Below are 23010 nucleotides of genomic sequence, written 5' to 3' on the forward strand. Positions count from 1 at the left end.
CTTTAAAGAAGGTAATTGAGGGTTAAAAGAGAATAAGTGAAGGGATTTGAAATTATTTACCTATGAAGTTGTTGTCTGAGTTAGGAGTTAAGAGCTGAAGACAGTTTATTTTATTTAAAAAAATCTTTTTTTCTTTATTGACTTTAGAGAGAGAGGAAGGGAAACAAAGTCGTATGTTAAAAGCTTTCAGGCATAATAGATGAAAAAATGGGTTGCTTTCATTCTGATTGACATTCCTTTGTAGGTCAGAAGATTTCTTAGTAATACATGCTCATGATGATTTAACAGCTGTGCAAGGTACAACCCCGTATACACATAGCAATCCTGGCACTCCAATCAACATGCCATGGCTTGGTAGTATGCAGACTGGCAGAGGAGCGTCTGTGGTATGTAAAGTTAAAAATATCTGTATATAGCTCTGGCCAGTTTGGCTCAGCGGCTAGAGCGTTCGCCTGCGGTCCAGAGAGATCCACGTTCGGTTCCCACTAAGGGCACATGCCTCGGTTGCAGTTTGTCCCCGGCCCTGGTCGGTCCTGCGGGTGGCAGCCACTCGATGTGTCCCTTTCACATCGATGTTCCTCTCTCTCCCTCCCACTGTACCTGAACAAGAAATGGAAAAATATCCTCGGGTGAGGATAAAAATAATACTTGTATATAAATATCCTATATTTTTCTCTAGCTTAATAGATAAAAAATCATTTAATCAATATGATCTAAAAATTCTTAACTTTTTAGTAAGTCATACTTGCTACAAATTATAAATTGATATGTTTTCATTTTAAAAAGATAAAATATTTAAGTAATTTAAAATACAAAGAACTGTATTTTTTTTTTTTTTTTTTACTGTTTTTATTGATTTTAGAGAAAAAGGAAAGGAGAGGGAGAGAGAGAGAAACATCGATATGAAAGTGAAACATTGATCAGCTGCCTCCTGCATGTCCCCTGCTAGGGATCTGGCCTGAAACCTGGGCATGTGCCGTGAATGGGAATCAAACCCGTGACCTTTTGGTGCAATGTGACAACCAACCAACCAGGCCACACTGGCCAGGGCCAAAGAGCTGTATTTTAAGTAACAATTATTTGGAAATTATTGGTCTAGATCAGCAGGCTGTGGTCCTTGGGTTAAGTTCTACCCACCACCTGTTTTTGTGTAGACAACATACTAAGAGTGGTATTGACATTTTTCAGTGGTTGAAAAAAAAATCAAAAGAAAAATGGTATTTTGTGAAACATAAAAATTATATGAAATTCAAATTTCAGTATCTATAAATAAAGTTTTATTGGAATATAGCCGTGGTCATTTGTTCATATTTTGCCTGTGACTGCTTGCATGCTACAGTGGCAGAATTGAGTGTCTGAGACAGAGACCATATGCCAATAAAGCCCCAAACATTTATTATCTGGTCCTTTAGAAATAATGTTTGCTAACCCTAGTGTAGACAATATCTTTTAATAGATATCAGACTAACAACTATTCCCATATTAAGTATGCCCCCTTTTTTTTAATGCTGAGACAAATATATTCTTTTTTTGAACAAAGGAAAACAATATAATAGTTTTAAATTTAAGCAAATTATAAAATGCAGAGGAACTGAAACAGAATTTTTCTGTAGTAATGGAAGATCTGCTTGAGCACTGATTACCAAATATGTGATCCATGTTTAAACCTCCATGAAATTCCTTTATTGATAATTAGGATATAGGATTTGATACATAGAATTGAAGAAATCCAGCCCCTTAATTCTCTCAGTTTTTTGTTTGTTTTTTTCAGTTTCCTATGTCCTATAGAATTTTCTTTCATCAAAAAGAAAAAATGTTTTTTCCCTAATTAGTAAAGGTAATTATTTAAATAAAGGCTTAATTATCTTTCATAATATCTGATAATATTTTATATTTACTGCAGTTCCTTTATTGCTTATATCACTTTATCATTCTTTGAGATGTCTGTTTGTAACTGTTACAGTTACTTGTACTTATCCTTCTTCAGGTAAAGCTTGAGATCCACAGAGATCAAGTGATTTAATTCAGGTCACTATATCAGATTTGTAGTAGGACATGTATTAGAGCCCTATATTAACCTTAGCTCATTGATCTTAGGTAGGAGCATGTTTAAATTAAATTGAAGAATTTGAAAAGTAATCTAGTAGTTATTCAAATGAATGACTTGGTCATTAATAGTTATTTTTTTTCAATTGACAAAAATCCAGTTATAAAACATACTAATATTATCATCTTTTACAGGGGAACTTAAAGATAATATACAAAATATATAAAAAGAAATAATAGGCACTTTTTTCCAACCCCAGTTTCAGAAAATATAATACAGTTCTTCCTGTAACAGCTTTCTTTGCTGATCTCTCTGCTTCCACACTTGCTCCTTCTGTTCTGTGCACAGCAACTAAAGTTGCTGTTTTCTAAAGCATCAGTCAGGTTGTCACGCCTCTACTTTACTTAACTCTTTCAGATTTGCCAGTACAACTTGAAAAAAACAAGTCCTTATTAACATAACCTTTAAGGTCCTGTGTGATTTAACCCCTATGGGCCTCTGGCAGCCCCATTTCTCTTCATTCCACACCTGATTCTCTTTGCTGTAGTTACAATGGCCTTCTTTCTGTCACTGGAACACATCAAGCTCATTGCTATATCAGAGTCTGTGCCTTGCATTCTGCTTAAAATGCTCTTTTTTTGTTTAACCTTTCAGATCTTAACTCAAATTCCCATAGATTTGCCTTCTTTCCTAGTGAAGGCATCTGCCCCTCCTTGTTCTACCCACAGTCTCCCTGTCATATTATTTCATTTTATCATCTTTGTACCTCTTATCAGTTTTTAAATTAACTGTTATTTGGATGTCTTTTTTTATACCCTCTGGACTGTAAGCTCTTTGAGAGGTTACTCTATGCCTGTCTTATACACTGATGATCTCTAAAATAACGTTTTATATATACTAGGTGCTCAGAAAATATTTTATACTCCAAAGCATTATAATACAGAATCTACCATTGTCATTCCTCATAGGACTGAATTTTCTTCCTATTTAAAGGATACTTTAATTGGGGTTATTGTGTTTGCGTATTTTTTTTTTTACTTAGCATTTTCCTTTGATACTTTAGTCAGAAAATATCATTTAGTTAGAAAAGAAGATGAAAGAAGAGGAATCTTTAGGCATTTCTTTAATTAAGAGGAACATGAAATTTAAATATGAAGTTTACTAAACAAGAGTTTAACACCAGATTTTCACTTTTATATGGAGAATTGATAAAACATATTCTTAATCCCATCATTTTATTGGATTATGAATACTAATGAAAATGAACATTTGGTATAACCAACTTCTGCATTATTGGAATATTATCTCTATCTCTATATACCTTTCAGTGTTTCTATCCCTCACCAATTCTGCAAAATAATCTCTTCCCTCCTTATCAGATCTCCACTTTCCTCACTACTTTTAGGCTAATTGAACAATTTAAAATTTAAAACAATAACAACAGAAAGTCTACATGAGACTGATGGCACAAACTTAGGGTAATAGGTAACTAGTTATGGTGCTATGTTAATAGGAAATGTAAAATAAATTTAAATTATCTCTGTAATTTCACATATATATTTTTATTTGACAGGCTTTGTAAGTCATTCAAAATATGATTTACAAATGAGTAAATGAACAGCTCCAAACTATCAATTAAAATTTTATACAATTTTCTGTTCACCTCTTTTTTTTTTTCCCTCACATGCTTCTGCCTGTCTTTTTAACCTTATACTATTCAGGATTATTCCAATACATTTAATGGGATCAGTAAAGAATTGCCAAGAAAGGAGGTAAGACTGAATACTCCAGGTGAATTTGTTCCTAGAGCCTAGTCAATGATACAGAAAATGTATGTACACTTAAATGTAAGAGAGCTGAGCTATTAAACTTAATGTCTGTTACCATATTTAGTGTTTTTACCACTCATCCTGGCAATTAAGGAATCACATATAAATAAATATATTTTATTTGAATTTCATGTCACAAGTAAAAATTTTAATACTATTGTAACTAAAAGAACGAATTTTCTTTGTTAACAGATGATTAAGAAAGCCATTAATAATGTCAGAAGAATGACTTCTCATCCCACTCTTCCTTACTGTAAGTTGATAATAATTAGCCATTATTCTAAGAAATTTAAAGGAAACTTTTAGTTTAAATCATAAAATAGTCAACATTTATTTTACTTTATTTGTAAAGAATGTTTTCTAGCAAATAAGATCTTCATTGCCCAACTTAATGTAGTAAATCTTTAACATTTTGACTACATATTTTTAAGTTAGCACGTTTTATTTTTGAACATTTGTAGAATCTTTGTACAATGAATGGTAAGTTGTATCTGATAAGTATTATTTTAATAATAGAATCACTTCCATCTTTTCTTAAATAAACCAGAACCATATGTTGGTCATTTATTGCCTCATCATAATCAGTTTGTATTTTATTAATATTTTGTCAGTATGTCTTTTTATCAGACACACTAATAGTAAGTATAAGAAATGGTTATTATAATGTTCTTCTAAGGTAGCATATATTTATTTTAATCAATCTTTCTATGAGTCTTATAAACTTTTCTTCCTTTAATGAAGAACTTAATTAATGGTGAATTTATTAGAAGTATTGAAGCAGAGAAAAAATAAGAGGGACAATTTTTAAATTAACTAGTGGGTTGGAATCAGTATTCATATTGGCATGTGGCAAGTTTTTGTGTTTTTAAATCCTCACCCAAGGATATTTTTTTCTGTTTATCTACAGATAGAGTGGGAGGGAGGTAGAGAGAGAGAGAAACATCGATGTGAGAGAGACATATCAATTGGTTGCCTCTTGCATGATACCAACCAGGGCTGGGGACCAAACCTCAACCGAGGTATGTGTCGTTGGCTGGAATCAAACCTGCAACTCTTTGGTCCACAGACCAATGCTTTAACTGCTGAACCAAACTGGCCAGGGCCTAAGTTTTTAAAAATATAATATTTAAGTTGTCCTACCACATAGTAACAAAAATAGAGCATGTTCATTAGGAGGTATTCATTTCCCTCCGATTTAATAACCTATAAAATTTTTACCACCTTTTTTTAAGATAGATTCTGATAAAATACTATTAACAAAACCAGCATTTTTTTTCAACTTAATTATTATAAGCATCTGTTATCAAAATTATACGTCAGTGTCCAATAAAGGGATTCAGGAGAATCATGTATTTAAAATGAAGTGAGTACTTTCTGTTACTTATACTAGAGGAATAAAATAATATAAAATATTAGTCTGCTTTTACTACCTTGAATTTATTTACCACTAGAAGTATGTTTTCTATCGAATGTGAAGTGAAAACTAAGAATCAAGTCATGAGCCCAGCTGGTGTGGCTCAGTGGTTGAGCGTCAACTCATGCACTAAGAGATTGCTGGTCCTCTCTCTCTTTTTCTGTCTTCCTCCCTTCTTTTCTTTCACTCTATCTAAAAATAATCAATGGGAAAATATCCTCTGGTGAGGATTAACAACAACAAACAAAAAAAAAACATAAAAAAGAAATATTTTTATCATGTCATTCAAGGCCTTTCACAATTTTTTTAGAGAAAATTGTATAAATTTAAACATTAATAGTATTACTGATGAGAACTGGCTCTTTAGTAATCCCAGCAATTTAAGTGGTTATCATAAAAGCTATTTATTAAAGGCTATTAAAATATCATTGAGATAATTTCAGAAGGAAATAAAATTTATAGAGATATAATTTGCTTTTGTTATTTCATGTGAGCATATGTTCTCAATCACATAAAAGTACATCACATAACTACTATCTGTTTTTAAGATGAAAAATGTTCAAGTGAAATTTCGTACAAAGGTAAATTCAGTCTGGCCAGTGCAGCTCAGTGGTTGAGCGTCAACCCTTGCTACAAGAGATCACCGGTTTGATTCCCGGTCAGGGCACATGCCCAGGTTGTGGGCTTGATCCCCCGTGGGGGGCATGCCAAAGGTGGATAGTCGATGTTCTCTCTCGTCAATGTTCCTATCTCTCTCTCTCCCTCTCACTTCCTCTCTCTGTAAAATCAATAGAAAAAAAACAAAACAAAGGTAAATTCATGTAAATGGTCTCTGATTCATTTCTTAGGTAATTCTTCCATAAAGATTTTCACATTGGATTAAAAATAAATTTTCCAGTGATTCCTGAAATAAATTTGCAATTATTGCTCTCTTACAATGCAGACCTGATAGGAGCTCAAGATGGAAGTGTCAGAATGTTTGAATGGGGCCATTCTCAACAGATAACCTGCTTTCGATCTGGTGGCAATTCAAGAGTTACAAGAATGAGATTTAACTACCAGGGAAATAAGGTAGTATATAAAAGTGCAAATGGGAAAATGGTTTGATTATGTCGGAGGTTTATAAATATTACTACTTTGTGTTTCTGAAGAGTATAGCTCTTCAGTTAATGGTAAAGCATTAATCTAATTTCTCTCCAAAAACACTTAAATTTGTTTGGTTCTTCCTGGAAAAACATTGTATATATGTCTATTAAAATTCACTTACAATATTATGTTAGTTTCAAGTGTACACCGCAATAGGTAGACATTATATAATTTACTAAGTGATCATCATCATGAATCTCGCATTCACCTGACAGCATAGATAGTTATTAAAATATTATCGACTCTATTCTCTATACTCCTTTACATCCCCCTGATTATTCTGTAACTACCAATTTGTACTTCTTACTTCCTTCACCTTTTTACCCATCCCCACAAATCCCCTCCCATCTGGTATCCGTGAAAATATTATCTATATCTATAAGTCTGTTTCTGTTCTGCTTGTTCATTTATTTTGTTTTGTTTTTTAGATTAAATTGATAGATATGTATTTATTGCCATTTTATTGTTCATATTTTTCTTTTCTTTCCTTTTTCTTCTTAAAGACCCTGTAACATTTCATGAAATGCTGGTTTGGTGGTAATGAACTACTTTAGCTATTTCATGTCTGGGAAGCTCTTTATATGTCCTGTTATTCTAAATGATAGCTTTGCTGGATAGAGTAATCTTGGTTGCAGGTCCTTGCTTTTCATCACTTTGAATATTTCTTGCTAGTCCCTTCTGGCCTGCAATGTTTCTGTTGAGAAATTAACTGACAGTCATGGAAACTCTCTTGTAAGTAACTAAACGCTTTTCTCTTGCTGCTTTTAAGATTCTGTCTTTGTATTTAACCGTTTTCATTTTAATTATGATGTGTCTTGGTGTGGACCTCTTTGGGTTCATCTTTGGGACTTCCTGTGATTTCTGGGCTTATATGTCTCTTTTCGTCACCAAGATAGGGAACTTTTCTGTCATTTTTTTTCAAATAGGTTTTCAGTTTCTTGCTTTCTCTCTTCTCCTTCTGGCATGTCAGTTGGATGCAAGAACTGGCCATGACCACTGTGGAGGATGAGTTCTGTAGGGGCCCACCCCATAGAGCAGGTGGGGTTCTAGTGCCCACTGAGTCCTCCTTTTGAGTGTATCACTTGTAGAGGTGGTTGAGTGTTGCTTTGATGTGGTCTGAAGATTTCCACTGGGTTCACTAGCTCTGGGACCACCTGGCATGAGCTACAGAGTGATCTGCAGATGGCTGCTACTTGTGCTGGGCTTAGAGATGCCCAGGTGAGGCAAGGCAGTGAACCAAGGCTGGCTACTATTAGTGCTTGCTCTGGGATCACTGAATGAGAGTTCTTGGGCTCACTGAGGCCAGATTCTGCTTGTTTGAGAGACTTTAGGAAAATATTAACCTTGAGCCACAAGAAAAGCTACTGGAAACAGCTGGGTAGGCCTGCAAGTGGGGTGCGATGAAGTTTCAGGGGATCACCAGGGCAGGGCAACAGTGATAGTCAGGTTGATGGAGACTCAGATATGGCACCCACTTGCCAGCTGTGTGGGAGAAGAGCTAAGAAAAGGAAAAAGGACCTCTGCCAGCACTTCTGTCCAGGAGAAAGCTGACCCCCAGCTCTTTCCCCAAGGCCAGGCAATACAGCTTTTCCCTGTATGTCCCTGGTGCCTTTTGAGTTGCTGCCCCAGCTCTAGAACTCAGAAAGAGAAAATCTGGGTAAGTCTATACCTGGGCCCTTTAAGAGGAACTGCTTGGGACTCCAACAACTCTCTGTCTCACTCAGCCACAATTCCCATTGACTTTTACAGCCAGAAGTTATGAGGACTTCTCTTCCTAGCACTGCAGCCTTTGGCTGAGGGCCCTGGTGTGGGGCTGGGACCCCTCACTTCCAGGGGATATCTGAAGCTGAGATATCCCTCCTGATTTTTGTCTGCCACACCAGACAATTTGGTATCTGCAACCCTCCTACCAGTGGATGTGGCTTCTTCTTTAAGTCCTTAGTTGTAGGACTAGATTTCAGGCGGTTCTGAATGATGACTGTTTTCTAGTTTAGTTGTAATTTTTATGTGATTGTGGGAGGAGGTGAGTACCAGTTACCTACATGACCATCTTGACTGGAAGCTCACTAGCACTTTAAAAAACTATTAAAGGGGAAATCAGCCTGCTCTTTGTGTTCAGGACCATGCTTCATCAGAAACATTCACATAGCCCTAGCTAATGGTACATCTTTCCTTTCCTTTTCCCTCAACCTCCAAACCTCAACCCTTCTCATGTATTACTTGTATCCTGGTGAGCTGCAACCTTTTTGCTGCCACATTTATCACATGGCTGTATTACCATTTCACAAGAGTCAATGATAATTTTTTCATGTAATTATGAAACAAAATTTTGAGAGCATATAACTTCTTAATACCAATTAGCAACATCCTTTGCTCTTTAGTGGGTAATTAAGAGGATTTACTTTAGAAACGTTAGAATTCTGTGCTTTCATTTGTATAATCCATTATGTGCTCATGCTTTTCCACTTTGGTTGTAAATATTATTTGCTTCTAACTAATTCAGTACCTCAACCCTTATCTCTCTGATACATTCTTCATGTTGCCCACAAAGTTATGTAGCAAATAATATAGTTATATAATTATACTATAAGTGAGATCTTATTATTGTTCTTTTCAAGGACCCTTCAGGCTTTTCATTGTGTCTGGAAGCCCAAATTCTTTATCATAGCATTCAAAACCTTCTACAGTCTGCATTATTTTACAGATTTAATACTCACTGTAGCTTTCCACATAGGATGTTTTAAGACAAAACATGTTATTCTTCATTACCTGCCCAAGTACTTTTTTTATTTTTTTTATCCTTGCCCGAGGACATTTTTCCATTTTTTGTTCAGGTAGAGTGGGAGGCAGAGAGAGGGAGAGAGAGAGAGAGAGAGAGAAACATCAATGTGAAAGGGACACATCGAGTGGCTGCCACCCGCACGACCAACCAGGGCCAGAGACAAACTGCAACCGAAGTATATGCCCTTAGCGGGAACCAAACCCGGGTCTCTCTGGACCACAGGCCAACGCTCTAACCACTGAGCCAAACCAGCCAGGGCCTGCCCAAGTACTTTTTTTTTTTTTTGGTACGTGCCCCTAGCGGGAACCGAACCCCAAGCTCTCTAGTCCGCAGGCGGTCACTCCAACCGCTGAGCCAAACCATCCAGGGCTGCCCAAGTACTTTTGACAGGCAGTCAACTTACTGTTTATTCACCTTAGCCATGACGGTGCCAAATAACAACATCTAAGCATGGTATCTCTGTTAGTAGGGAAGCCTACTAGGGAAGAAATGATCCATACCATATCACAATAATGCTGATTAGTTTGTAAATTATTAATAAAAATGGACTGCCAAAATTACTGATCATTGCACAGAAACTAAGAGCCTGAAAGGGGGCATTAAGAAAAATAAATGACCTGTGAGGAACAGTTTCTCTGATCCAGGATTATACTACATTCTAAAACAAGAATAATACTCTATAAAACAAAATCATAAGAAGAAAAAAAATAATTGTTGAAAATTAAAACCATATAGTTCCCCAAAAATGGCAAAGTGGGGCAACTACTCATAAGGGCTAAGTAGCTGAGTAGAAATAGTTGAAAATCAAGTTCATGATTGAGAAGTACAAATTTGGAAATTATCCCATGATAAAAATAACCCAAGGAATAAAAGACGAGATTCAGGAAAATTTATAAAAGACACTTAAAAGCTATTTTAGAATAAGACAAAAAATAATGAAAGAGAAAGACTATATTTCAAAAGAATAATAAAATAAAGATTTCCCCAAAGCAGAGAAAAACTAGACGTTTAAAAAAGGACAGGCCCACTGAGTACTAGAACTATATAGAAACAGCACATGCCTAAACACATCCTGATTATTTCATTTTTGTTTTATTTTTAATTCAAAGATAGAGCTTCTAGGGAAGAATAGAGGTAACAGTGGTTACTGAGAACCTCTCCACCACCCCCTTCAAAAATAATGGCATTGGCTCCCTCCAAAATAGAGATAGCAGAACAATATTCACAGAATTCTGATGGACAAGTAATGAGAACTATGAATTTGATGTCTTTAATGGCAGAATAAATACATTTTTAAGTGTGCAGAGACTTAACACATTCCATATACGCTTTCTGAAAAACACCTAGATCTACTCCAAAAAACATAAGAGAAATAACAAAAAGGATAGCTCCTGGAAAATATCTATAACAAATATAATAAATAGTTGGTTAATATTCCTAATATTAACCCTATCAATCAAAATTTTAAAAGACAACTTAATAGAGAGGTAGACAAAGGATATGTACAATCAATTTAGTAAATTATGCATAGCCAATAACCCTTACTAATAAATGAAGGAATGCACATTAAAATGAGCCTTTTTTCTATAAATCGACAAGTATTTAAAATTTTAGCAATGTGCAGTGTTGACCAATGTGTAAGAAATATGAGTGTGTAAATTTATATTACCTTCTTAGGATTTAATTTGTCTTCACTTACCAACTTTAAATGATGTGCTTTGACAAAGCTTTCCCATTTCTAGATATGCTACATAAATACTCAAAGGTATATGTACAAGAATGGTCAAAGTAGGGAAATTGGAAACTGTCTACAAGGGAAAAGTTTCAAAAAGTTATCATACAATTATATAGTGTAATATTACACAGCACAAAAATGAGGTCGATGTGTATGTACCAATGTGGAAAGATGGTTATAAGTCAAAAACATAATTGTGGAACTGTCTATTTATTATGATCCTGATTTTTTAAAAATTATATATGTGTGGATGTTTGAATATTCATAGAACAAATCTCAAGGGGAACCCATGAAATTCATGTTAGATCTAGAAATGGCAGAGGGCAACAGTCCAAAGTAGACATTTGTTTTATTTTTTATACTTTATTTTTTATAAGTATACATTATTTTTATAATCTAAAGAAAAAAAATTGTTAGCAGTCTTACTTGTTCTTCAAGATCTGTATCATAGAATCCCTTTTTAGATTACTTGACATTTCCCCAAATTGCCCTGAGTTCCCATAGTGGAATTCTTTTACTGTGATAATCTTTGTTTCATTGTACTCTCTACTGTTGTTTACATGTTTTCTTTATTGTATATTTCTGGAATTTCTCATTTTGTCCTTTTCAAAATGAACAGTTTTCTACTTTATACATACTAAAAGTTTGTCACATAGCTTGATGTGTAAATCCAGTATTCTATTTTTGCAGTATTTACAGAGAATATATAGACTATGCTGTTGGTTAGTATAATAAAATGGGTGTCTGATGTTTATGAACCTTGAAATGTTTTAAGCAATAGCTAAATGTTTTTCTGGATGCATAGGTGAAGTGAAAAGTCAAACAATTTATTAATCAAACATTTAAGAGTCAAAATATGGGGTTCACAGTAAGGGTAAGGGTAAATATGTGCTTTTGTATTTGTATTAAACACTTAAATGTTTTTTCTCTAAGTTTGGAATAGTCGATGCTGATGGATATTTAAGTTTGTATCAAACCAGCTGGAAATGTTGTCCAGTCACTGGAAGCATGCCTAAGCCATACCTGGTAAGCCAAGAATTTCTAACTTCAAAATTTTATGAATTTTTATTTTAAAGACACCAAGAATATTTGTTTGAGGCAAGAAATATTAAAGACAAAAAATAAAATCTAGAAGCAGGGGATCAATGGGGGGAAATGGAGGACATCTGTAATACTTTGAACAATAAAAAATAGTAATAAAATCTATTTAGTCCTATGTGTTTAATCTTTTTACTATAAGCTCTTGTCTTTGTATTATGTGAAAACTACTCCATAAGATATAAAAATCTCTGGTACTTGTAAAATTAACCTGTTTATAATCACCATGGTACCTCCAGAGACCCATGTAATCTGTGAGTTACTCAAACCCTTTTCTAGCCTCACTAAGCTGCAGTGGGTATTATACCTAAAAAGAATGATCAAAAGCCCAGTGCATCTGGTTGCTTTTCTGCAGTTATTCCCTCATGAACAAAGTAGAAAGTGTATTCTATAGCTGGTACTATTATTTTGTTGTCCATCTCTTTAAAAAAATTAGTACCACACAGGCTTAATGAATGTTCTACAGCTTCACAAGCCCTGAATTTATATATAACATATTCTTCAGTGAAGCTCTTTATAGGACTATATTTTTCTCTATAGATCCTATAATATATAAATATTATAGGATCTATAGAGAAAAAATTAAGAATATGGGTTAAGATTCTGGTAATTCACCCAAGGTTAAATGCTCAAATATAGTACTAATCAAAAGCAAGCAAGGGAGGTTGATGAGGTACCTTGAAAGAATTTTTTTTTCTCATATTGTTACTAACCTGGCATATTGAAATATACAAGTTTATGTTCCCTAAGGGAGTTTTTAAAAAATTTTTTGAAAGAGATAAATTGAATTAAGATGTACATTGTTGGCTTTGGGAATTAAAGTAGATTTTGTTTGTTTTAAGGACATATCCTCTAGTCCAGCTCCAATAGTGAGCAGAGGGAAAGGGGAAATGACTCAGAGGAAAACTCTTCATTTGATTATTTTGACATACTTTAAAAAGTCATCTTTTTATTGAAGAGCAATATCTGAAGAAACATTAATTAGAAAGCCTTTATAATTGACTAAACCTCTCATAATATTTTAAGTTATTGTTTGACGAAATATTGAAAGACACTAAATCTTTTAGTATATTGACTATTAGTAATATGTTTTTATTCATACATATGAAAAATTATTTGAAAGTTTAAATATTTCTGAAAATAAATAATTTTGAGAATCTAATATCCTAGTTTCTGCCTTCTCAGACAAAATTTTTTACAAATATTCCAAGGGAAATATTTAGAGTTTAAACTTCTTTTGTTTCCCTTTGAACTTTTGGTTGAACAAAAGCAAAGGACCTTGTAAAGGTCCTTTGCAGCTTATTTAAATGGTTCAGCAATAGTTTTGCGTGTGTGTGTGTGTGTGTGTGTGTGTGTAAGTAAAAGTGTATGAAAGAAGGAGAAGCAAAGCAAATGTGGCAAGTGTTAAAAATTGGTGAATCTGGATAAAGGGTGTATGAGAGTTCTCTGTATTACCCTTGAAACTTTTGTAAAGTTCAGGGGAAAAAAGACACAAAGAGTTTAAGTAAGCTAGAAATTACATGATCAGTTTTTGATTAATGCATCTACCTGGGTGTAAAACTGTTAATAATATTAACATTTGTTGTTTATAACCATTACAGACTTGGCAGTGTCATACCAAAACAGCCAATGATTTTGTCTTCATTAGTTCCTCCTCTCTAATAGCTACAGCTGGTCTTTCAGCTGACAATAGGTAAGAGATTATAACTGAAATTGAAGTATGTATGAAATTGAAGCTGATCTTTATTTTTAATTGCTTTATGTCTTTACATCTCAAGAATGTTTTTATAATCTTCCCTTTAAATATTTTTATTATAAAAATTATTTGTTTGCACATTTTTAATATTCTAATTTTAAATTAAGAATATTCTGGTGCCATTAAAAAGAAAATCCAGGTAGAACAGAGTAAAGGGAATCAAATACATATTGATGAAAGGAGACTTCACTTTGGGTGATGAACAATGCAGTGTGCAGATGATATATTATAGAACTGTACACTTGAAACCTATATAACTTTATTAAATAATGCCTTTCTAATAAATTTAATAAATTCAAATTTTTTTAAAATTTTTTATTTCTTTTCTGTTTTTAATATTCTAACATTAAGACTTTAGAGTAAGAAATAAGGTTTGATTATTGGTGAAATTATTCTTTTTTTTTCTTTTCATATAATTCCCTGTGATTTGAAAACTTGAGGCAAAACAAAACAAAAAACACTATTAGTGATTGGCCGTACTATTTAGTTAATGCTCACTGTGTGTCATTTTCAACCTTTTCCATCTCATGGCAAACATAAACTAATTATTAGTCTATAGCACACCTAAAATGTATTAATATTTGCCCATCTGAGAAAAAATATGTATAATTTTGATTGACATAAAAAAAATAATAGTGATTACCTACCTTTTTTGCTCCAAAGTGACTTTTTTTTTTTTTAACCCTTACTTGAGGACATTTTTCCATTTTTTGTTCAGATAGAGTGGGAGGCAGAGAGAGGAAGAGAGAGAGAGAGAAACATCGATGTGAAAGGGTCACATCGAGTGGCTGCCACCCGCACGATCAACCGGGGCCTGAGACAAACTGCAAGCAAGGTATGTGCCCTTAGTGGAAACCGAACCCGGGTCTCTCTGGACCGCAGGCCGACGCTCTAACCGCTGAGACCAACTGGCCAGGGCCAAAGTGACTTTTTCAAAAATTAAGTACCTTGAATGTAAGGATTTCTGGTACCAAGAATTAACCAATCAGATGCAACCTTTTTAGGCAAAGTGACTGATAAGACTCAATTCTGTTATATGACCTATATGTTTATGATTCGAGACAGGATATTCACACTGACGGCTATTGTGTTAACTGTTGTCGTTTTTTATTTTTTATTTGACAGTCTATGGGAAAGAGGTCAATCAATGCCCCTGATTAAAGAGTCAGTTATGTTTTAAAAATTCTTGCAGCACATCGGTTGAAATCACTGTTTCACAAAAAGAAACATGGCAAGGCTTATTAGTTGTACAATAGCTAGTAAATAGTAGCCCATCTCCATCCCTTCAAAAATCTTACATGTGCAAGAAAATGTCTCCTCCTGCCTCCATCTCCACACCCCAACTTTTGACTTCCCTCATACAGTTGAGTTATGAAATCAAAGCCAACTGACGCTGCTGAGCTTTTATGTTTATCTATAAGGCCTCACTTTGCCCTAGAAATAGGATTGTAGAAATATGGAGTTTTCAACCCATCTTCCATAGGAATTCTACATATATTGGTACCTTCTTTGCAATTCAAGGAAATAAGTAAAAGCTGCTCCCATTCATAGCAGAAAAGAGTTTTCATTGTACCCCAGAAAATGCAATGTATCCTTCTATTTGTGTATGGCAGGCAGTCTGTTAGAGAATCAGTGAATATAAAAAGTGCTTCCATATGCAGGCTTCATATAGTATTGTTTATCAATACATGTTAATCTGAAGTTACTCAGTTTTATTATGACCTTGTAATTTATAAATTTTGTTTAAAATTAATCATACATAAATATATCGGTTACTTGTATTGGGTACTTTTGTAAATGTGAGAACTTTCAAATATTATATAACTATATGAAACATACATTTTATTCTGTTAACTTTGTGTCACTTAACACTAATCTTTTCTTTTTTCTAGAAACATATGTTTGTGGGATACTCTTGTAGCACCTGCCAATAGTTTAGTTCATGGTAAGTTTTGAAAGTATTTTATAAATATTGAAAGTCAAGAAATTTATAAACTAAAAATTATTTTTATTTTATTTTTTTAGTTGTTTTTTTTTTTTAGGGAGAGAGAGAGAGAAACAGCCATGTGAGAGATACATCAATTGGCTGCCTCCTGTATACGCCCTACTGGGGATTCAGCCTGCAACCCGGGCATATGCCTTGACTGGGAATCGAACCAGGACCTTTTAGTCTATGGGACAACTCTCAGTCCACTGAGCCACACCAGCTGGGCACTAAAAATTATTTTTATTATTTATTTATTTTTATTATTTTTATTAATTTGTTTTTGTTACAGATGTTTTTTCCTTTTTCCCCCTTTTACACCCCCCTCCCCATCCCTCCCACCCCTTCCCCAGCTTTGTTGTCCATGTCCATTGGTTATGCATACATGTATATAAGTTCTGTGGTTTATCTCTTCCCCCCTAACACCCCCTCTTCTGGGGTTTGTCAGTCTGTACCCTACCTCTATGTCTCTGGGTCAGTTTTGTTCATCAGTTTTTTTAGTTCATTATATTCCACAAATAAGTGAAATCATTTGATATTTGTCTTTCTCTGCTTGGTTTGTTTCGCTTAGCAACAACATATTTTACAGAACTAGAGCAAACACTCCAAAAGTTTATATGAACCAAAAAAGACCCCGAGTAGCCACAACAATCTTGAAGAAAAAGAACAAAGTAGGAAGGATCACATTACCAGATATCACGTTATACTACCTCTATGTCTCTGGGTCAGTTTTGTTCATCAGTTTTTTTAGTTCATTATATTCCACAAATAAGTGAAATCATTTGATATTTGTCTTTCTCTGCTTGGCTTGTTTCACTTAGCAACAACATATTTTACAGAACTAGAGCAAACACTCCAAAAGTTTATATGAACCAAAAAAGACCCCGAGTAGCCACAATAATCTTGAAGAAAAAGAACAAAGTAGGAAGGATCGCATTACCAGATATCATGTTATACTACAAAGCAATGTAATAAAAACTGCCTGGTACTGGCACAAGAACAGACAGATAGATCAGTGGAACAGAGCAGAGAACCCAGAAATTGACCCAAGACAATATGCCCAATTAATATTTGACAAAGGTGGCGAGAGCATACAGTGGAGTCAAGACAGTCTCTTCAATAAATGGTGTTGGGAAAATTGTACAGCTACTTGCAAAAAAATGAAGCTAGACCACCAACTTACACCATACACAAGAATAAACTCAAAATGGATAAAAGACTTAAATGTAACTTGTGAACCCATAAAAATTCTAGAAGAAAATGTAGGCAATAAAATTATTTTTAAATGAATTATTGTTTTTTTAATAATATTTATTAGCCCGTGAGGTTTATTTTGCCTATGGTGGCACAGTTTGAAAGCAGAAAAATGCAATATATATAATTACCTCTTTACTACATCTTAATGAGGGACAGTAGAATAGATAATATAAAAATCATTTGTCTACTTTTTTATTTTATTTTATTTATTTATTTATTTTTGTTATAGATGTTTCTCCTTTTTCCCCCACTAATTCCCCCCTCCCACCCCTCCCCTCCACAAGCTTTGTTGTCCATGTCCATTGTTCATGCATACATGCATATAAGTTCTGTGGTTTATCTCTCCCCTACCACCCCCTCTTCTGGGATTGCCACTTCCACGTCTCTGGGACTACCCCATTCCTCAGACTGTTATGTTCATTATATTCTACAAATAAGTGAGATCATATGATACTTGTCTTTCTGTTTAGCTTGTTTTGCTTAGGATGATACTTTCCAGGTCCCTCCATGTCGTCTCGAAGGATAAGAGATCTTTCTTTCTTACAGCTACATAGTACTCCATTGTGTATATATACCACAGTTTTTTTAATCCATTTGTCTACTGGTGGGCATTTGGGCTGTTTCCAGATCTTAGCTATTGTAAATAGTGCTGCTACAAATATGGGGGTACATATATTTTTTCTGATTGGTGTTTCAGGCTTCTTAGGGTATATTCCTAGAAGTGGGATCACTGGGTCAAATGGCAGATCAATTTTTAGTTTTTTGAGGAAACACCATATTGTTTTCCATAGTGGCTGCACCAGTCTGCATTCCCACCAGCAGTGTACTAGAGTCCCCTTTTCTCCACACCCTCGCCAACACTTGTTTGATGATTTGTTGATGGCGGCCATTTGTCTTTACTTTGGATCTGATGGTTATAAATCATCATTGTGTTTTGTCCCCACTCGCTACTCCTATTTAACTAACATTGTACGGAAAGTCCTAACTAATGCAGTAAGTCATATGGAAGTAAAGGGTGTACAGATTGGAAGAGGCGAAATAAAAATGTCTTTATTCACAGGTGAAACAATTATCTGTGTAGAAAATCCCTAAGAGTCTACAAAAACACTTCCTAGAACTAATGTGCAAGTATGGCAGAGTCACTGAATATGTGAATAAAACGAATCAAAGATCTAAATAAATGGACAAATATTCCACATCCACAGATTAGAATACTCAGTATTGTTAACTTGTCAGTTTCTCCCAACTTTATAGATTCAGAACAATCTAATCAAAATCCCAGCAAGCCATTTTGCACATATCAATAAATGTTTTGAGGTTTATACAGAAAGGCAGCAGATCTAGAATACTGAATATTGAAGAAAAATAAATTTAGAGGACTCACATATTTTATTTCAGGACTTACTATAAAGCTGTAGTAATTAAGACAGGTGGTATTGGCTTAAGAATAGACACAGATCATGAAACAGTATACAGGCATACCTCAGCAATATTACGGGTTCAGTTTTAGACCACCACAATAAGGTGAATATTGCAGTACAGCCATATATCACTTTATTGCACTTCACAGATGTTGCATTTTTTACAAATTGAAGGCAAGGTCCTTCCTCAGCACAAAGATTGCTATTCACTTTATTGCAGTATTTTTATTGCAGTGGTTTGGAACTCAACTGCAGTATCTCTGAGGTATGCTTGTAAAGCGAGTCACACAAATGATTTAGTTTCCCTTTGCCTATAAAAGTTATGTTTACACTATATATACTGTAGTCTTTTTACTAATGACTGCTCTGTTGAGTGCGATGCTATTTAATAGCATTTTACCAACAGTAGAATTTCTTTCAAAATTTGAATCAGTCTTCTTAAACCCTGCTTCTGCTTAGTCAACTAAGTTTGTATAACATTCTAAATCCTTTGTTGTCATTTCAACAATCTTCACAGTAGTTTCACCAGGAGTACTTTCCATCTCAAGACAACTTTCTTTGCTTATCCATAAAAAGCAACTCATCATTTGTTTAAGCTTTATCATGAGATTACAGTACTTCAGGTATGTCTCCAGGCTCCACTTCTAATTCGATTTCTCCTGTTATTTCTACCACATCTGCAGTTACTTTCTCCACAGAACTCTTTTTTTTTTAAATGTTTTTATTGATTTTTTTGGACAGAGAGAAAGGGAGAGAGAAACAATGATGGGCTGCCTCCTGCATGCCACCCACTGGGGATCAAGCCCACAACCTGGGCATGTGCCCTGAGTGGGAATTGAACCAAGATCTCTCAGTCCATGGGAAAATACTCAGTCCACTGAGCCACACCGGCTGGGCCTCCACTGAACTCTTGAAACCCTCAGTTATCCAGGAGAGTTGGAATTAACATCTTATAAACTCCTGTTAATGTTGATATTTTGACCTCTTCCCATGAATCACAAATGTTCTTCATGGCATCTAGAGTGGTGAATCCTTTCCAGAAGTTTTTCAATTTACTTTGCCCAGATTCATCATAGGAATCACTGTCTGTGGCATCTATAACCTTACCAAATGTATTTTTAATTTTTTAAAATTTTTGTTACAGATGTTTCTCCTTTTTTTCCCCCATTGACACCCTCTTCCCAATCCCACCCCCACCTCCAGCATTATTGTCTATGTCCTTGTTTATGCATGTATGTATAAGTTCTATGGTTAATCTCTTCCCAACCCCCACATCCACTGCTTCTGAGGTTTGTCAGTCTACACCCCACTTCCACGTCTCTGGGTCTGTTTTGTTCCTCAGCTTGTTTTGTTCATTATATTTCACAAATAAGTGAGATCATGTGATATTTGTCTTTCTCTGATTGGCTTGTTTTGCTTAGGATAATACTCTCCAGTTCCCTCCATGTTGTCTCAAAGGATAAGAGATCTTTCTTTCTTACAGCTGCCTAGTATTCCATTGTGTGTATGTACCACAGTTTTTTTTTATCCACTCATCTATTGATGGACACCTGGGCTGTTTCCAGAGCTTAGTGATTGTAAACAGTGTTGCTATGAATATAGGGGTACTTATTTCTGATTGGTGTTTCAGGCTTCTTAGGATATATTCCTAAAAGTGGGATCAATGGATCAAATGGCCATGCAATTTTTAATTTTTTGAGGGAACACCATATTTTCCATAGTGGCTGCACCAATCTTCATTCCCACCAGCAGTGTACTAGAGTCCCCTTTCCTCCACACCCTCACCAGCAGTTGTTGTTTGATAATTTGTTGATGGCAGCCCAAATGCAGGCAACAAAATTTCAGACATCATACACAGCAGAATTTTCACTGACACAATGCCTAAGGCAAGAGAAACAAAGGAAAAAAATGAACACATGTGGCTACATCAAACTAAAAAGCTTGCACAGCAAAAGAAACAACGATCAAAATGGAAAGGGAACCCACTATATGGGAGAGCACAATTGCCAACGATACATCAGATAAGGGGCTAATTTCCTAAATATATAGAGTACTCATACAACTCAACTAAAGGAAGACAAAGAACCCAAATAAAAACTGGGGAGAGGACCTAAATAGTTACCTTTCCAAACAAGACACACAAATGGCCAAGAGACATATGAAAAAATGCTCAATGTCACTAATCATCAGAGAGATGCAAATTAAAACAACTATGAGGTATCACCTCACACCTGTCAGAGTGGCTGCCATCAATGAAATGTTTGTCTTAAGATTTTAAAGTCAAAATTACTTAGTGATCAATGGGCTGCAGAATGGATATGTTAGCAGGCATGAAAATATTAATCTTGTACGTCTCCATCACAGCTCTTGGGTGACCACATGCATTGTCAGTGAACAGTAATAATTTGAAGTCTTTTTTTCTGTACAGTAGTTCTCAACAGTTGGCTTAAAATAGTAAACCACCCGTCAGAACATATACATGTATTAAGTTCACCATCATATGGGTATGGTTTGTGGTACCCCAAAACAATTATAATAGTAACATCAAAAATCACTGGTCAGAGATCATTATAACAAATGTAATAATGATGAAAAAGTTTGAAATGTTGAGAGAATTATCAAAATGTGACAGAGAAAGTGAGCAAATGCTGTTAGGAAAATGGCACCAACAGACTTACTCGATACAGGATTTCCAAAAACAACACAGTATCTGTGAAGTGTAATAAAGTGAAGCAGTAAAGCAAGGTATGCTTACAGAGAGCTCAGTAATAGATCCACACGTATATAGTGGATTGATGTTAATAAAGACACAGACAATTCAATGAAGACATAGTTTTTTCAACAAATAGTACTATAATAATTGGATACTGTATGTAGAAAAATTAACCTACATACAAACCTCACCCCTTTCATGAAAATTTACTGAAAATGGATCACAAAGTTATATATGTAAAATACAAAACTACAAAATTTCTATAACAAATGTAGGAGAAAATCTAGGTGTTCTTGGGTTTGGTCATGAGATTTTAAGATACAACACCAGAAGCATAACCCATTAAAGAAATAAGATTTTAAAAATTATTCATTTATCAATATTTGAATACAAATAAGCATATGAAGTGGTGTTCAACATCAATAGTTATCAGGGTGATGCAAACTAAATTCACCATAAGATACTACTCCATACACTGAAATGGCCAAAATTAAAGATTCTAGGATACCAAGTGTTGGTGAGGACGTGGAAAAACTGGAATATTCATAATTTGTTGATAGACATGAAATGGCACAGCCACTTTCGAAAACTGGTAGTTTCTAAGAAAGTTAGATATAGACCTAACGTGAGCTAGCAGTATACAGTCGTCCCTCGCCACTTCGCGTCTTGGCTTTCACGGCTTCACTCTATCACGGTTTTTTCAAGTGTATTCATTAAAAACTTGATCGAGACAGTGAAAATGATGCAGCATACGCTCAGTTGTCTGAGTCAATTATACACCCCTGTATTACAATTAAAATTATGTATGGACTGTAGGCCTATGTATTCAAGCACCCCAGGAATTCTTCAACACCAGGTGCAACTGCTAGAGTCTGGAATGGATTAACCACGATAAACAAGGGATGACTGTATATTCTTACATATATACCCTAGAGAAATGACAACACATGTCCACAAAACACATGTTCTTAGCAGTTTTATTTATAATACTCCAAACTGGAAACAACACAAATGTCCAATAGGAAACTGTGCTATATTTATGTGATAGAATACAATTCAGCAGTTTTTTTTAAATGACCTACTTGATACATGGGACATGATTAACTTCTAAAATATGTTAAAGGAAGAAGCCAGGCACAAAAGAATATATAATGTAAAGTTCCACTTACATGAAGTTCAAGAAGAGGCAGAACTAATCAGATAAAGATCAGAATAGTGATTGCCTTTGCGGGAGAGGAGGATTAACTGCAGAGAGGCATCAGGGAACTTCCTAGGGTGACAAAAACATTTTATGTCTTGATATGAGTATGCATTTGTCAAAGCTCATCAAGGATATATACTTGCCCTGGCCAGTGTAGCTTAGTTGGTTAGAGTGTCATCCTGGACACCAAAAGGTTGTAGGGGGTTTGATTCCCAGTCAGGACACATACTTTGTGGACACATGTTTTGGGTTTGATCTCTGGACAGAGGCATAGGAGAGGAAACCAGCAATGTTTCTCTCTTTCTCTTTCTCCACGCCCCCTTGCCTCTAAAAATCAATCATTTTTTTTAAAGTTTAAAACAAAAGGATAAATACTTAGTTTAGTTTCTGCATTTTACTCTATCTCAAAATGCTGGTCAAATTTTTTAAAATCTATCTCTTTAATTAGATTTATTTATATTCTTAAAATAATAATCATTATATTTTATTGAGTACTTAGATTTGCCAGTACTGTGCATGGTGTGAATATGTTAACTAATATAATCTTTACACAAACCTATTAGGAGTGTAGTAGTATCCCTTCTTTTACAAATAGTGAAACTGAGACATAGGTTAAATAATTTACCT

General features: G+C 34.7%; 1 protein-coding gene across 15 annotated transcripts in view; it reads left to right on the forward strand.

Annotated features, from left to right (window-relative positions):
• The window catches only part of DMXL1 (Dmx like 1), a 166408-nt gene that overhangs the window by 133280 nt on the left and 10118 nt on the right, over positions 1 to 23010 (forward strand). For 9 of the 15 annotated variants that reach the window (XM_036280405.1, XM_036280407.1, XM_036280409.1 and 6 more), the window contains 7 exons: positions 245 to 386; positions 3769 to 3819; positions 4069 to 4129; positions 6234 to 6361; positions 11887 to 11979; positions 13653 to 13744; positions 15700 to 15752. In XM_036280405.1, coding sequence (XP_036136298.1) covers positions 245 to 386; positions 3769 to 3819; positions 4069 to 4129; positions 6234 to 6361; positions 11887 to 11979; positions 13653 to 13744; positions 15700 to 15752 — 620 coding nt within the window. Of the gene's footprint in view, positions 1 to 244; positions 387 to 3768; positions 3820 to 4068; positions 4130 to 6233; positions 6362 to 11886; positions 11980 to 13652; positions 13745 to 15699; positions 15753 to 23010 lie in introns of those variants that run through there. The other 6 variants (XM_036280413.1, XM_036280416.1, XM_036280406.1 and 3 more) reach the window with 3 other exon arrangements.

The sequence above is a fragment of the Molossus molossus genome, unplaced genomic scaffold, assembly GCF_014108415.1.
Source record: "Molossus molossus isolate mMolMol1 unplaced genomic scaffold, mMolMol1.p scaffold_m16_p_3, whole genome shotgun sequence".
NCBI lineage: Eukaryota > Metazoa > Chordata > Mammalia > Chiroptera > Molossidae > Molossus > Molossus molossus.